The 13,692-nt window shown below is 51.2% G+C and overlaps 1 protein-coding gene across 1 annotated transcript in view; it reads left to right on the forward strand.

Moving 5' to 3' along the window:
• The first annotated feature begins 2,121 nt into the window (after positions 1-2,121).
• Positions 2,122-13,692, forward strand: part of Myom3 (myomesin 3) — a 45,882-nt gene continuing 34,311 nt past the window's right edge. Inside the window, exons 1-7 of the mRNA XM_051173487.1 lie at positions 2,122-2,304; positions 4,553-4,731; positions 5,586-5,666; positions 6,808-6,967; positions 7,575-7,732; positions 12,203-12,298; positions 13,027-13,115. Of these exons, the coding sequence (XP_051029444.1) occupies positions 4,571-4,731; positions 5,586-5,666; positions 6,808-6,967; positions 7,575-7,732; positions 12,203-12,298; positions 13,027-13,115 (745 nt within the window). The 5' untranslated portion in view covers positions 2,122-2,304; positions 4,553-4,570. The remainder of the gene's footprint in view (positions 2,305-4,552; positions 4,732-5,585; positions 5,667-6,807; positions 6,968-7,574; positions 7,733-12,202; positions 12,299-13,026; positions 13,116-13,692) is intronic.

Here is a 13,692-nt window from a genome sequence, read left to right on the forward strand (position 1 = left end):
AGGAGGAGGAAGAAGAGAAGTTGTTCAAAGCCATCCTCAGCTACATAGTAGGTCTGAGGCCAGCCTGGTCTCCATGAAACCTTGTCTCAAAAAGGAGAAAGAAGGAAGATTTCTTCTGACTCATGGATTCAGAGGAAATGCTCTCTCGTGGTGGGGATGTGTATGGGAGGGAACAGCTGCTCCATCTCTCCTGGAGGAGTGAGATGACGACAGCTCCACAGGCCTTGTTCAATCAGAAAGCACAGAGCTCAAGGCAGCAAGGAAGAAGATACACCCTCCCTAAGAGACCCACATACACTAGCTAGGTCCATGCCTCCAAGGTTCCATAATCACCCAAAACAGCACCGCCAGATGGGGACCTGGAATTCAGACACATGGGCCTAGGAGAGGCATTCAGGCTCAAATTGTCATAGATGTTCATTGAAAATATCATCTCCCAACATTACTCTGGGAGAGCCAGACAAAGAACACATTGTTCTGTCATTATATGGGATAGAGTTTTGCTATGCAACCCTAGTTGACCTGTATTCATTATGTAATCGGGCTGGATTCGAACCTATAATAGTCCTCTTGAACTCATGACCTGTGCCTCCCAAGAACTGGGATTACATGTGGGCAGTACAATCCCAGACTTAAGAATGTGTGTGTTGTTATGTTTTATTTATAACATATTTCATGCATGCCCCTGACTCTGGCATGTGTCTGAGTTCGTCCCTTCAGGCTGCCTCAGAGGATAGGGACAACAGGGCCTATTTAAGGGCTGAGTTCTGCATCTCACTTAGCCATCACAGCAGGTGTGTGGATCCAAAGAAGCTTCCCCATCTCCTATTATTTTGTCCAGAAAGAGCTTCTCCATGGTACTTGGGAGTGTGTGGCAGGAAGATTGCCAGCTGCAAGCTAGCCTGGGCTATATAACAAAACCTTATCTCAAAGTAACAACAACAAAAGATGTTAGAGGGCTGGAGTGATCTCTCAGTGGTTAGAACAATGGCTCCAGTGGACCCAGGTTCAATTCCCAGCCCCCACATGGCAGCTCCGACCATCTGTATTCTCCAGTTCCAGGTGAGCCGATGTCCTCTTCTGGCCTCTGTGGTTACCAGGCATGCATGTGGTGCACAGACACACATGCAAGTAAAACACTCATGCATACAATTTTTTTTAAAAGAAAAAAAAATTAAAGAAACGAGTGTTGGAATCAGGCACTGCAGCCTGATTCCAGAAGCTGCTATGATACCCCGACCCAGGAAGAGACAGAATCAGGCAAGCTTAGGAAGGGCTTTGCAAGTAAGGCAGGAGATTAAGATTAGGACTGAAGAGCTCAGTGCCACTCATGCCCTCTCCCCAGGGAGCAGCCTCTGAAGTTCTAGGAAGGGCAGCCATTGACCCCGCTGCCTGTGGTCCCATGAAGAGGCCAGTAGAGAAGTCATGTTCTCCAGCCTAAAGCTGCACAGTTGTCCCAGGTCTGCTCATGCTCTGGAGGGCCATGTCCCTTCCTCATGGCTCCCCAACTCCTCTCCTGGGCCTCACCACACACAACCATGGAGAGACCAGGAACAGGGCCAGTAACTGCTGGAATGACAGACAAGAAGAAGCCACGTATCTCTGCCTTAGCTGAGGGAATCAGAGTTTTAACTTTGGGTCATGTACCTGAATGGAGCCAGGTATGCTGACACACTGTCTCTGTCTTTCAGGAAGGAATTCAGATCAGAGAAACGGATCATGGTACCCTAAAACTGAAAGAAGAATTGAGAGCAAACTTTTTTAAATTTGTATTTATTTATTTTTGGTGGTTTGAGACACGGTTTCTCTGTGTAACAGTTCTAGCTGTCCTGGAACTCAATTTGTAGACCAGGCTGGCTTTGAACTCACTGAGATTCGACTGCCTCCCAGATGCTTAGATTAAAGGCGTGTGCCGATACCACCCAGCTGAGAGCAAACTTCTGTAGCATGCATCCACTTTCCCCAAACCGGCCTGGAACCCTGGGCATCACTTGTCCCTCTAGGCAGGGAATGGGGTGGGGTGGGAAGGCTAGAGGAGGGGGAGGAGCAGCGTGAGTAGTGGGGGCCACCCCACCTGTTGCTGCTGCCCAGCAGGGCTGGCAGGAAGACACAGCCCTCCCCTCTGCCTCCACCCTCACCATAACTCCCATCCATTGTCATCACACTGTCTCAGTGCTGCTATATTTAAGACAGCGCAAGGCTCCAAGATCACATTCTTCACCCGTCCTCTCTGAGCTGAGGGCAGGAAGAGACCAGGGGCCTTCTTACTGTCCTGGAGACGTCTGAGTGGACACTGCTGCTTCTGTGAGTCACATACAGGGATCAGGGTCTGAGAGAGCTCCTAACCTTACACGGGAATGACCTATGGAAGGTGGTCTATGTGGTGTTTGTGTAGTGTACATGTCTGTGGTGTATGAGTATATGATGTGGGGGTGGTCTATGCATAGGTTCACATGTAGTCTATGATGTATGTGTGTGTGTGTTCATAGTGTGTGTATATTGTGTAAGGAGGAGTAGTATTTGTGTGACTATGGTGTGTGTCCATAGTATAGTGTGGGGGGACATGCGTGTATGATGCTCATATCTAGTGTGTGTGTGTGTGTGTGTGTGTGTGTGTGTGTAAATATGTTGGGAAAGAGGCTTGGGAGATTTGAGTTTGGTAGCGCCCCAGGTGAAAACGGGATCCCAGAACTCCATGCCTCATTTCACTTCTGTAGCCCAGGGTCTTCTGAGTCTTCTGGTCTGAGCCCTCCTTGATATCAAAGCTAAAATTAAGAAAAGAAAAGGCCCTCGGGGGTACACTTGGAACAGGAACCTTTGCTATGTGGGCAGCCAGTCAGGGAGCCTGGAGCCATGGCAATCCTGAATCCTAGGGCTGCCAGGCTCATCCTGCACAGGGGATGGGGACTTGGGGCTCTGCTGGAAAAGGAACAGCCTCTGCTAACCAGGGCCAGAGCATCACAGCCCCCCGGGGATCTAGGGAGTCACTGCATGTCCCAACTTGTGCCGACCCACTGGGCAGGATACATCCACTGCAACTCAGCCAATACAGCTCCGTGTAAAGGGCATTGGAGGCCACGAACCTGTGCCTGCTTAATCCCACACTTTAGTCAGCGCCTTAAAAAGCATCCATGGCTCACCACAGCAGAGGGGTCTGGAAGCTGAGTGCCAGTGGGACGCTGTGTTCATCAGAGCAGAGTATCAGGGGAAGAGCCAGTGCTGATGCCAGAACACACAGACCCTTGCTGTTAGGGTCATGGAGAGTATCCTGGCAGCAGCAAAGCCTCACTCCCCAGATCAGCCTGTGGCTGAGGAAGAAGAATGGGACGAGCAGGTCTGGCTAGTTCTTTGGGTGCAGAGACACTTTCTATCCAGGAGGAGCCAGAGCCAGCCTAAGTGGGCAACTGTCCTTTGGCTCTGCGGAGACACTTGTTAGGAGCCAGGAGACCTTTTGGAGCAGCCCTTAATGGCCGCTGGCTACGGCAAGCCACTGTGCTTCCTGATGGTCACAGCTGTGGGCAGCACGGCAAACCAGACCTTAAGGAAGTGGAAGAAATGCGTACCTATCAACTGACCCTCAGCAGCCTGAGCCCCGTCACCACCGAGTCATGTACAGCCTACACACAGATATGAAATAATCAGTAAGAGGAGGCACTTTCTGAATGAGGACCAAAATGTAAGGTTCAGATTTAAAACGCCAAAAGGACTAAAGGAGAGAAAGTTCTAGAAGGCCTGTTATGTTTTTATAAGTCTTCTAAGGAAGATGATGGCAGTGTCTGACACTTGGATGGGACTTACTTCTCCAGGCTTTCAATTAACCAGGAGTGTGATGGGTACATTTTAAAGATGAGGAAACCAAGTTATACCATTTATACCGTCCAAGGGCACACACTTGGAAGCAGGGATGAGGAACTAGGGTCATGGGATTGCACCTGGTCGCTGACCCACATTCTCTACATGTGTTAACGAGGCACCTTTCAGGTTGGGCTTGGAAGAGTGGCTGGGGTGAGGAAACCAGTACTGCAAAGGCACAAGGGTAGGACCAGAGGGAAAGAGGACACACCCCCTCATTCTGAGACCTAGACCCCGGCTCAGCCAGCCTCATGCTGACACACCTCATCTGGAGAAGGGGATGGATGGGACAGGACTGCAGTTGGCAGCCAAGGCTCTGCCCCCAATGGGGCTCTGCTCATCCACTGCCAAGGCACGTGGGACAGTAGTGAAGTCAGGTTCTCCTTGTGCCTGCCTTGGTCACCATGGTCCTTTACCTTCTCAGGTTCAGTTCCTATGCTCCTGTAGAGCAGTGGTTCTCAACCTGTGGGTTGTGACATCTTTGCGGGGATGGGGGGGTGTCACATATCAGATATTTACAGTTATGAACTAGCAACAAAATAATTTTGTGTTTGGGGGTCATCACCCCCGTCACATGAGGTCACAGCATTAGGAAGGTTGAGAACCACAGGGAAATGACATCTCTCTCCAGAGAGCTCCCAGAGCACTTGGGAAGGGAGGGGGTGCCTGGTAGAATAACCACACACCTTGGCCTTGACAGGTTGTTGCCCTCGCAGCCATGACTCTGCCCCACAATCCCGGAAATGCCGGGGAGTCCCGAGCCTCCCAGGCTGTGCAGGTCCACAGGCTGGAACACAGGCAGGAGGAGCAACAGAAAGAGGAGCGACAACACAGCCTACACATGGGTTCCTCTGTGCAGAGGCGAACCTACCGCAGCAGGTGGGAGCACCCATCCCCCCAGACCCCTCCCTATTCCAAGACCCCAGTTAGAAGCATAGCCCAGCTGCCCAGAGACCCCATCTAAGATGGGAAGCACAGGTCCACCTTCTGAGATAACGCCACACCCCCATCAGCATGAAGGAGACAACACGCTCTATAGACCTATCTAAGAGGAGATGCAGGCTGGTGGGGGAGTGGGTTGGGGACTTTTTGTCAGCCTGACAAAACACCTGAGAAAAACACATTAGGAGAAGTGGCTTTTTGTCTTTTGTTTTCTGGGGGGGGAGTGTTATTTGTTTTGTTTTTTTGTTTTTGTTTTTGTTTTTTTTTTATATAGCCCTTTATGAGGTTTAGTCCAGTCTTGGCTCCACTGCTTTGAGCCTGAGAGGTAAGGCAGAGCAAACATCATAGTGAAAGGGAAGCCAGCCAGGAATAAAGTAAGAAAGGAGATGCCTGGGACATGACAAAGACCCCAAGAAGACTTGCTCCAACCAGGTTCACCTCTGGATATTTCTTCTGCCCCCAGTAAAACCATCAAATTGAATCCATCGGGGATTCATTGACAGATGAACACACAGCCCACGGTCCAGTCACATCTCAATGAGGACTGAGTTTCCATCACAGGTCCTTTAGTGGACACACATATCCAGACCCTAAGAAGAGGCACAGCATGTCCTCAGGAACCTCTGGGGTGGACAGACACCCCTGCTCTCTGAGATCCCAGCATAAAGAGGGAGGTTCAGTGTGAGAAGGGAGCTCAGGGGGTGCCTCTGGTACCCTAATGTACAGCCATGGTCCCAGAAACCCCAGACAGTGCCCTAAGAGCAAGTGGTGACCTCCCTTTCTCCTGACAGTGAGGAACAACAGCAGTTCAGCTCTGAAGATTATGCCCTGGCAGCTGCCCTGGCCCTGACAGCCTCCTCAGAGTTGTCCTGGTAAGTCACATGACTGTCGCTAGATGAGAAAGGGCTGTCTTGTCTTCTACCCTGGTCCCTGGTCCCCTACCTCAGCACTGGGCTCCCACTGATACACAATGGATCTGTCCAAAGTTCCTTCTGGCAGAGAAGGGCTGGGCAGGGTGAAAACCAGCTACTTTCTTCACACCAAGCTTCACACACACACACACACACACACACACACACACCACGGTAGGAAAGGACTGTCCCCAAGCAGCTATCTTCATTACCAAAAAGCTTTACGATTAAGAGAGGGATTGGCTGAGGGTTACAGAACTGGTGACAATTGCAAGTCTCACACGAGGAAGGAAAGGTCCCTGAACACCTCTCCAGAGGTACCATGGCTTTGGGAAGGACCCTGGGCTTAGAGGTTTAGGACATAGTCCTGCTGTCCTTAAGCAAGTCACTGGACTCAGTTTCCTGTCCTATGAAATGGGGAGGGAACACATGTCCACTTGGACACAGCAAAAATCAGACAATAAAGCTGGGTATGGCAGTGCACACCTTTAACCCCAGCACTCAGAAGACAGACGCAGGAAGATCTCTGTGAGTTCAAGGCCAGCCTAGTCTACAAAGAGCGTTCAAGGACAGCCAAGGCTACACAGAGAAATCCTGTCTCAAAAAATAAATAAATAATTTAATTAAATTAAAGATCAGCCAATGGTTTGTTAAGCAGACTCACATACTCCATTCATAACTACATACTTATTAAATTCTGGCAGTAAGCAGGTTCCCCCTGCCCCCCCCCCACATTTACATACACACTTTCCTGAGACAGAATTTTATGTAGCCTAGGTTGACCTCAAACTTGCTATGTAGCCAATGGTGGCCTTGAACTTTTGGTCTTCCTTTCTCCTGAGTGCTGGGACTGCAATAGCATGTACTATCACATCTGGTATATGCGGTTCTGTACCTCAAACCCAAGGCTCTGCATATTTGAGGCAAGCATGCTATCAACCGAGCTGAATCCGCAGTCCCATTCCAAGGTGTCTGTCTGCAGGCAGAAGATATAGGCTGTGCTTGGTCCTAAAGCACACTCCCAAAGACCACTAGCATGTGGGGGTTGGGGAGTACAACTGCTCCAGCCTCTATGGGCCATGTCTGAGTCCTGACCCTGCAGGGAAGCTAAGCTGAGACGCCAGACCACCACAGTGGAGCTGGAGGAGCGTGGACAGAAGCGGGTGGGCTTTGGCAATGACTTGGAGCGGATGGAGATAGCCTTCCTCCGGACCCAGAGGTTGCTTCGCCAGAGACGCAACTGGAAGGCGTTACGTCAACGGGTGAGATACTGGGGTGTCGTCCCCACCCCCACCTTCTCACAAGTCATGCAGGAAAGGGCTTGTGCACTAGATTCCAATCCCAAGGCCCCTGGGCTTGGCTGTGTAACCTGGGAAACGGTCAGGCTGCTCTTGAGCCACAGTCTCCATCTGTGACTCCGGGTGGCCATAACAGCTCTGTGCTGAGGTAGAAATTAAATGAGCTGAGATTTGCAGAGTGACTTCTCAGTGTCTAGAAGACCTTCGCAGTTGTGAAGGGTCCAGTCTCACTTCCCTACCCACTGCCCAGGTCACACTTCAGGCGGCTTTTTTACATAGGCCTCGTGTTTTTCATGGATTGATGCATTTACTCCCCATCACAATCCCCGGGGCAGTGAGCAAATAAATATCTTCATCATCCTCATTTTACAGTCAAGGAGAATGAGGCTCTCCTGTGACCCCATAGCTGGTCCCAGAGCACATTCCCTGCCCACCAAGCAACACTGCCTCCAGGTGGAGTAGATGAGGCCTCAGCCAGAGTCTGAATGGAAGATGGGGATGGAAGGGAGGGGGCAACATTATGGAGAAGCCATCCCTGGCCCCTAGGAGTCACACACCCATTCACCTCCAGACAGAGGAGAAGGTCCGGGAGGCCAAGGAGCTGATCGAGCTATGTTCTGGCCGGGGCCCCTGGTTCTGGATCCCACTCCGCTCGCATGCTGTCTGGGAGCACACCTCTGTGCTGCTGACCTGCACCGTCCAGGGCTCACCTCCATTCCAGGTCACCTGGTAAGTCCCTGGACTGGAGACAGAGTCTTCACTCTGCTTCTGTCTCCCTTGGAGTTCTTTGTGATCCATCTTCACCCAAGGTTCTTTGTCTCAGCAAGGCTACAACCCACAGAATCTGAGCTCTGCCCACCCTATACACACAGCAACAAACAGCTGCCTGGGAGCCTCAGGCCACCTCAGACCTTGGCTATTCTTAGTCACCTTGCCACCAGCCTGGGCCTGGAAAACTGGACCCCTGGAGAGCCAGGCCTTGTAAAAATATGATTATGATGGCATGAGAAGACACCTGCTCTGAGCTGGGCATCTTCAGCACTAGAGACTGTCTGGGAGTCAGGACAGAGAGCCTAGGAGGTAGGGGGGAGGTGGGGAGGGCAGGGCCCTGCTGGGAGAGCAGGCTCAGATCTAGAATGTGAGTCTAAAGTCAGGCCTAGCATTCTCTCCTCTGAGTCAGAGTGTGGCTTCAGGTATGTGACTTAACCTTCCCTGATCTGTTTCTGGCTTTGCCTCAGTCTCCTGCTCATAACAAGTGCCATGTGTTAAGGGTTTAAAGTCCCACAGAGGAAGTCCTCAGAACTTGACAAGAGCAGAAAAGCTCGGGGCATGGTTGTGCATGCCTGCAACCCCAACATTCAGGAGGCTGAAGCAGGAGGATCATGCCTTTAAAAGAAAAGAAAAATAAAAAGAGCTAGGGAAACAGGAAACATTTCTAGAAGCATACCAGAACCCCAGAAGCCACATAGCTGTGAGGGTTCCCCTGAACAATGTGGTCACTTCCTAGAAGGAGGCACGTTGTCCAGAGTAGAGTCCTTGTTCAGTGTGTCTTGGGCCAGTTGCCAGGCATGCTGCAGAATACGGAAGGGGGTTCAACAACATTTACCATCAGCATCACCATCCTTGTCAGGGTCTCATCCTCAAGGAACACTAAGCTCAGGGAGATCTGGGCACAGACAAGTCTATCCATGGTCCTGCTCAGATCAAGGGGAGTGGGAGGGGAGGACATGGCTGTCCAGGACTGAAGTGTCCAGGAAGGCTTCTCAGAAGAAGTGGCATGGGAGCTGGAGGGAGCACAGCCCATGGATTAAAATCAGAAGAAAAGGGCAGCATCTTGCTGGGACCCACTCTACACAGACCTAGAACTCATGTCCCATTTGAGCCTTAGCAAAGAGAGGACCAGGATTCAGATTTGGGAATCTTTCCAGTAGTTACAGAGCAAGGTTTTGGGTTTTTTGTTTTGTTTGTTTATTTTTGTTGTTTTGTTTTGTTTTGTTTTGTTGTTTTTGTTTGTTTGTTTTGATTTGTTTTTTAACTTAAAGCACACAGTGCTAAGGAGTTGAGCATGGAAAGCATGTGGGTGGTCACAACCAAGAGTAATATCTTGAGGGAGCTGGCCTCCATGTTGGTCAGTTCCAGCCGTGCACAGGGCAGGGCACTGGGCACTGAGGTGCCATGGAGACCAAGGGAATACTATGTGTAAGTGTCTGGCCCCAGGAGACCTGCTTCCAACTCAGATCCGGGCTAAGGGGTGGGGGCGGGGGTGTTCAGAGCCTCAGCTGTCCACCTGCAGCCAAGTCCCGCCCACCTTGGCTCTTAAGCTCTCATCTAAGACATTCCATGGAAGCCTCTAGGAGGGGGATTGGTCTCTGCCCCAGCCAACAAGGCCAGCCCCACAGAGCCAAGCATTTCTGAAAAGGCAGGAGAAGCCAAGGCCAAGCTGTCCAGCCACACTGACTCTGGTGGCCCCTGGGGCTCCTGGCTCTGTGATCCTGGAGCAGAACTATGGGACTGGTCTCTCAGGGTGATGTCCCTGCTTAAGATACAGACTTGTCTTGAGAGTGCATTCATTTAGCAACCATTGAGCGTTTCCCAGATGCAAAGGCATTTTGAGGGCTCAAGCATACAGGTGAGACAAACATGCCAAGCCCTCGGCTACACAGACTGAGGACAGACTTGCTGCCTCTGGAAGACAGGGGGAGGGGCCTGTTCTCAGGGTGCTATACAATGGAAGCCAGCTCTCTACTTGGGGCTACAAGCGAACAGGAAGGAGAAACCCAAGTCTGGGTATTTGGGGGAACTCAATGCTCAGGAGGGCATCAGGGAGGGAACAGCAACTGCTGGAAAGCAGGCCTTCGTAGCCAGACAAGGCATTGCGACTGACTGGCCCAGGTACACCGGAGATAATGAAGATAATGACAGGTGGCAGTGTCATATCTTTGGTTTTAGTGTCAGGGACAAGATGAGACATGGTGAGTGAGAGACACAGGCAAAAGCAAATGCAACTCCAGGCAGCTAGGAGCTGGGCAAGACCTGATCAGGTGAAGGGAGAGGCCTGCTTTGGCCATGTTTAACCCACAGAAGTCACCTAAAATAGATCACTCAGACTAAGTACCCTTCAAAGTGAAATCTAGGGCTAGAGAGATGGTTTAACGGCTAAGAATGAATATGGCTCTTCCAACGATCCACAGTTCAATGCCCAGCACCCATGCTGGAACTCATAACTGTCTGTAACCTCAGCTCCATAAAGCCAACATCTCTGGCTTCTGTAGGTTCACATGCACAATTCCCCCCACATACCTCCTGCACACAATTAATTGTTTTTAATTAAAAAAAAATTTAAAAAAAAGTAAATAAATAAAAATAAAATAAAATCTAAAAGCAAAACACACTGGGAGAGTTAAGCATAGAACACAGGCGGTGATCCCTGTTTTCAGGAAACTGACTGAAGCAGGAAGGTCAAAATCTGAAACTGGCCTGAGCTACCAAGGCAGACACTGTCTCAAAGAACAATAAGATTTAGGCAAATAGAAAAAGTCCCTTTCATGGGGCCTCCCTAGCTGAAGAGCGGGATGAGGCTAAGGGCCTGTCAGTGCAGCCATGCCTGGAGCTACAGCTGCTGTGTCTTGAGAGGAAGGCCTGGACAGCCTGAGGTGTCTGGAATGTTCCTGACAGGTGTGGGCTAGGGGTCTGGCCCTCAGAGCCTGAGGAGATGTGTGCCCAGATTAGGCACTCCCCTCCCCACAGGGGACTTAGCTGGGCCCCTTTCCTAAATGGGTACAGCCTGGGGACAGAGTAGGTGTGTCTGTGTTCCAGTGGCCATGGAGATAAACAAAGCACTCCTGACAGACAGGCCAGGTCCAAGGAAGGCTTGTCCTCGGGCTGGGGCGCCCTCTGTCTGCAACAAGAATGCCATCTTCTTCAACCTCAACTGCCAGCACTTGAGCAAGAAGAGGCTAATTTCTGCATTCCCCCTGAGACACACGCACACACCACCACCACTACAACAACAACAACAACAACAAAAATACTTGGGGTGTATTCAGAATTTAGCATCTGCCTGTCCTCACTGCGTTGACCATTGTCACATGAACACACCTCCCAGAGAGAAGGGCAAGGAGACAGGCAGTATGTTGAAAGACTCCAAGATAAATCCTGTTTCTTTAGGACTCAAGGAAACTGATAAGGGAGAGCAATGGGTGGTCTTTGACACAGACCCACAGGCTTCTGTCAGGCACCACACATGGTAAAGAGCCTTCGATGCTGTTGAGACAAACCCGGGCCTCTTGTGTGCTAGGCAAATGTTCCACACTAAACCTGCACCCCAGCTCCCTGCTAAGATCTTTAAGGTTCCTTGGATGACTTAATCAAGAGCTAAAATTAAGAACAGAAAGCCAGATGTGGAGGTGCATGCCTGTAATCCCAACACTCGGAAGGCTGAGCCCTGAGGATCTCAAAGTCAAGGGTCCTGTGAGCTATATAGCAAGACCCTGTCTCCAAAGATGATGGAGGAGGTGTGGAAGAGGGGAGAAAGGAGGAGGTAGAGGAGGTAGATGAGGAGGAGGTAAAGGAGAAGGGAGAAACGGGAGGAGAAGAGAGGGGAGGAAGAGGAGGAGGGAGAGGAGGAGGGAGGAAGGGAAGGAGGAGAGAGAGACAGCAGCAACCAGGCTTGGCGGCCGTACACTTGTGATCCCAGCACTTGAGAGACGGAGGCAAGAGTATTAGCATCTCATGGTCATCCTTGGCTACATTTCAAAAGCAAGGGCATCCTAGGCTACCTGAGACCCAATTTCAGAACCTCAATAAATACATAAATAACAGTAATTTTCATCTCCGCCCTAAGGAGTTATAGAGTGAGGTTGTGGGGCTTTTGTTGATACGGGTCCCTCAAAGAGTAGCAAAAGTACAAAGCTTAGTCCCTGGTGTGCCCCGAAAGTATCTCTCCTAGCAACCCCAGACTGGGATGGATCCCTGAATAGTCAAGTGCAATCCCACCTCAGGGCCACAGCAGTCCTGCAAATCAGCCCTGTGCACAGGGCCAGCCTAGGACATTCCCTGTCCCCAGGTAAGGATGCTGAGGCTGCCAGTGAAAGTTCCCTGGGTGTTGCCAGCTGGTGAGCAGCACATTTCTGGGGCTGTAATCTGAGCCTGAGAAACTCAACATCCCCCCAGCTCACCACAGCTACTGTGTCTCCACAGGTACAAGAATGACATCCGGATCGATCCCCGTCTCTTTCCAGCTGGCAAGTACCGAATCACCAACAACTACGGGCTACTGACCCTGGAGATCAGGAGGTAAAACCACAGACCCAACACCACTGAGACCAAAGCTCGACTCTGGTGCCCGGGTTTCCTCATCCTCAGAAGGCTTGTGAGACCAGGGGGAAACTTGGGGGTCCAGTAAGACTGGTCTTTGAAGCAAGAGAGGTCTTTCCCCAAGTGTCAGGGAACAGAGAGACACGGAGGGACTCTTGGCTTGCTGATTGGGCCAGATGGACACACCCTACTGCCTACTCTGTCATCGGGGTACCTTGGATGGGAACCAGTTGTGCTTTTTTGGGCACACACAGTGCTGGTCTGGCTGGTGATGAGACCCAGGCCTGACACAGAAGATCCTGGCCTTGCGCCTGGCTGTGGCACGGACTGGCAATAGGCCTCAGCGAGTCTATTGCCCTGTGTGAAGGGAGGCAGCCCTGTGCCTGTTTTTTGACATGCAGATGTCAATAGGGCAGGAAACGGTGCCTGGAAAGAGGCACAGACAGCCACATCGAGCTTCAATTGCTGTGTGATTCTGGGAGAATCACGTCACCTCTCTGATCTTCTACAGTCAGTCATGAGTGCAGTATGGAACAGGGTATTTCCGAAGCCCTTTCCCTTGAGCTGATTTAGGCTGGTGGTGTGGCCTTAGTTTTTCAGAGGGACCCAGTGACCAGCCTAGGGTCTTCCCCACCAGGCTCCCTTCCCACCCAGCCTTTCCCATCTGCAGAGGGGTGTGCACTCCTATCGTCTCCCTTGCTCCTCAGATGTGTGGTTGAAGACTCGGGCACCTACACTGTGCTGGTGAAGAATGCCTACGGCCAGGCCTCTTCCTTCGCCAAGGTCCTCATCCGCTGTAAGTTCATCCATCCCCAGCAGGTCAGGTCCTATGAGCCCAAGGCCAGCAGACAGCCATGGACCTACGGTCGCACGGGAGGAAAGAGCTGTGTTGGCTGAGATTGGGAACTAAGCATGACAAGGCAGGAGCCTCTGTCCCTGCAAACTGTGGAGAGTCACCAGGAGGAGAAGGAAGGCACTGTCTCCCCCTGAGCATTCAGTGTGCATTGAGCATGTACACACACACTCTCTATCCTGTGCTGGCCTTGAACTTAGCTCTGTCTTCAGAGTAATAACAGGCATGGACCAGTCACTAAACTCTGTGTGAATGAACTAGATGGAACTCGAATGGATGACTACCCTCCAAGTGGAGGACAAAACAGACTGGGTTTCAGGCCCCAGTGCTCCTTGACTGACCTCCATGGAGAACCTAGCCAACTGTTTCAGGTGACCTTGCCTGCCCATCTCCATGAGCAGGTAGGAGCCTGACCCAGATGAGAGCCTCCAAGAGGGTGGTCTAGGAGCACAGGGAATGTCCAAGCCCTCCCTATGCCCTGCCCCACTGCCCCTCCTGCTTTCTGTTGGATGCATCCCCT

This window comes from Phodopus roborovskii, unplaced genomic scaffold (assembly GCF_943737965.1).
Source record: "Phodopus roborovskii unplaced genomic scaffold, PHOROB, whole genome shotgun sequence".
NCBI lineage: Eukaryota > Metazoa > Chordata > Mammalia > Rodentia > Cricetidae > Phodopus > Phodopus roborovskii.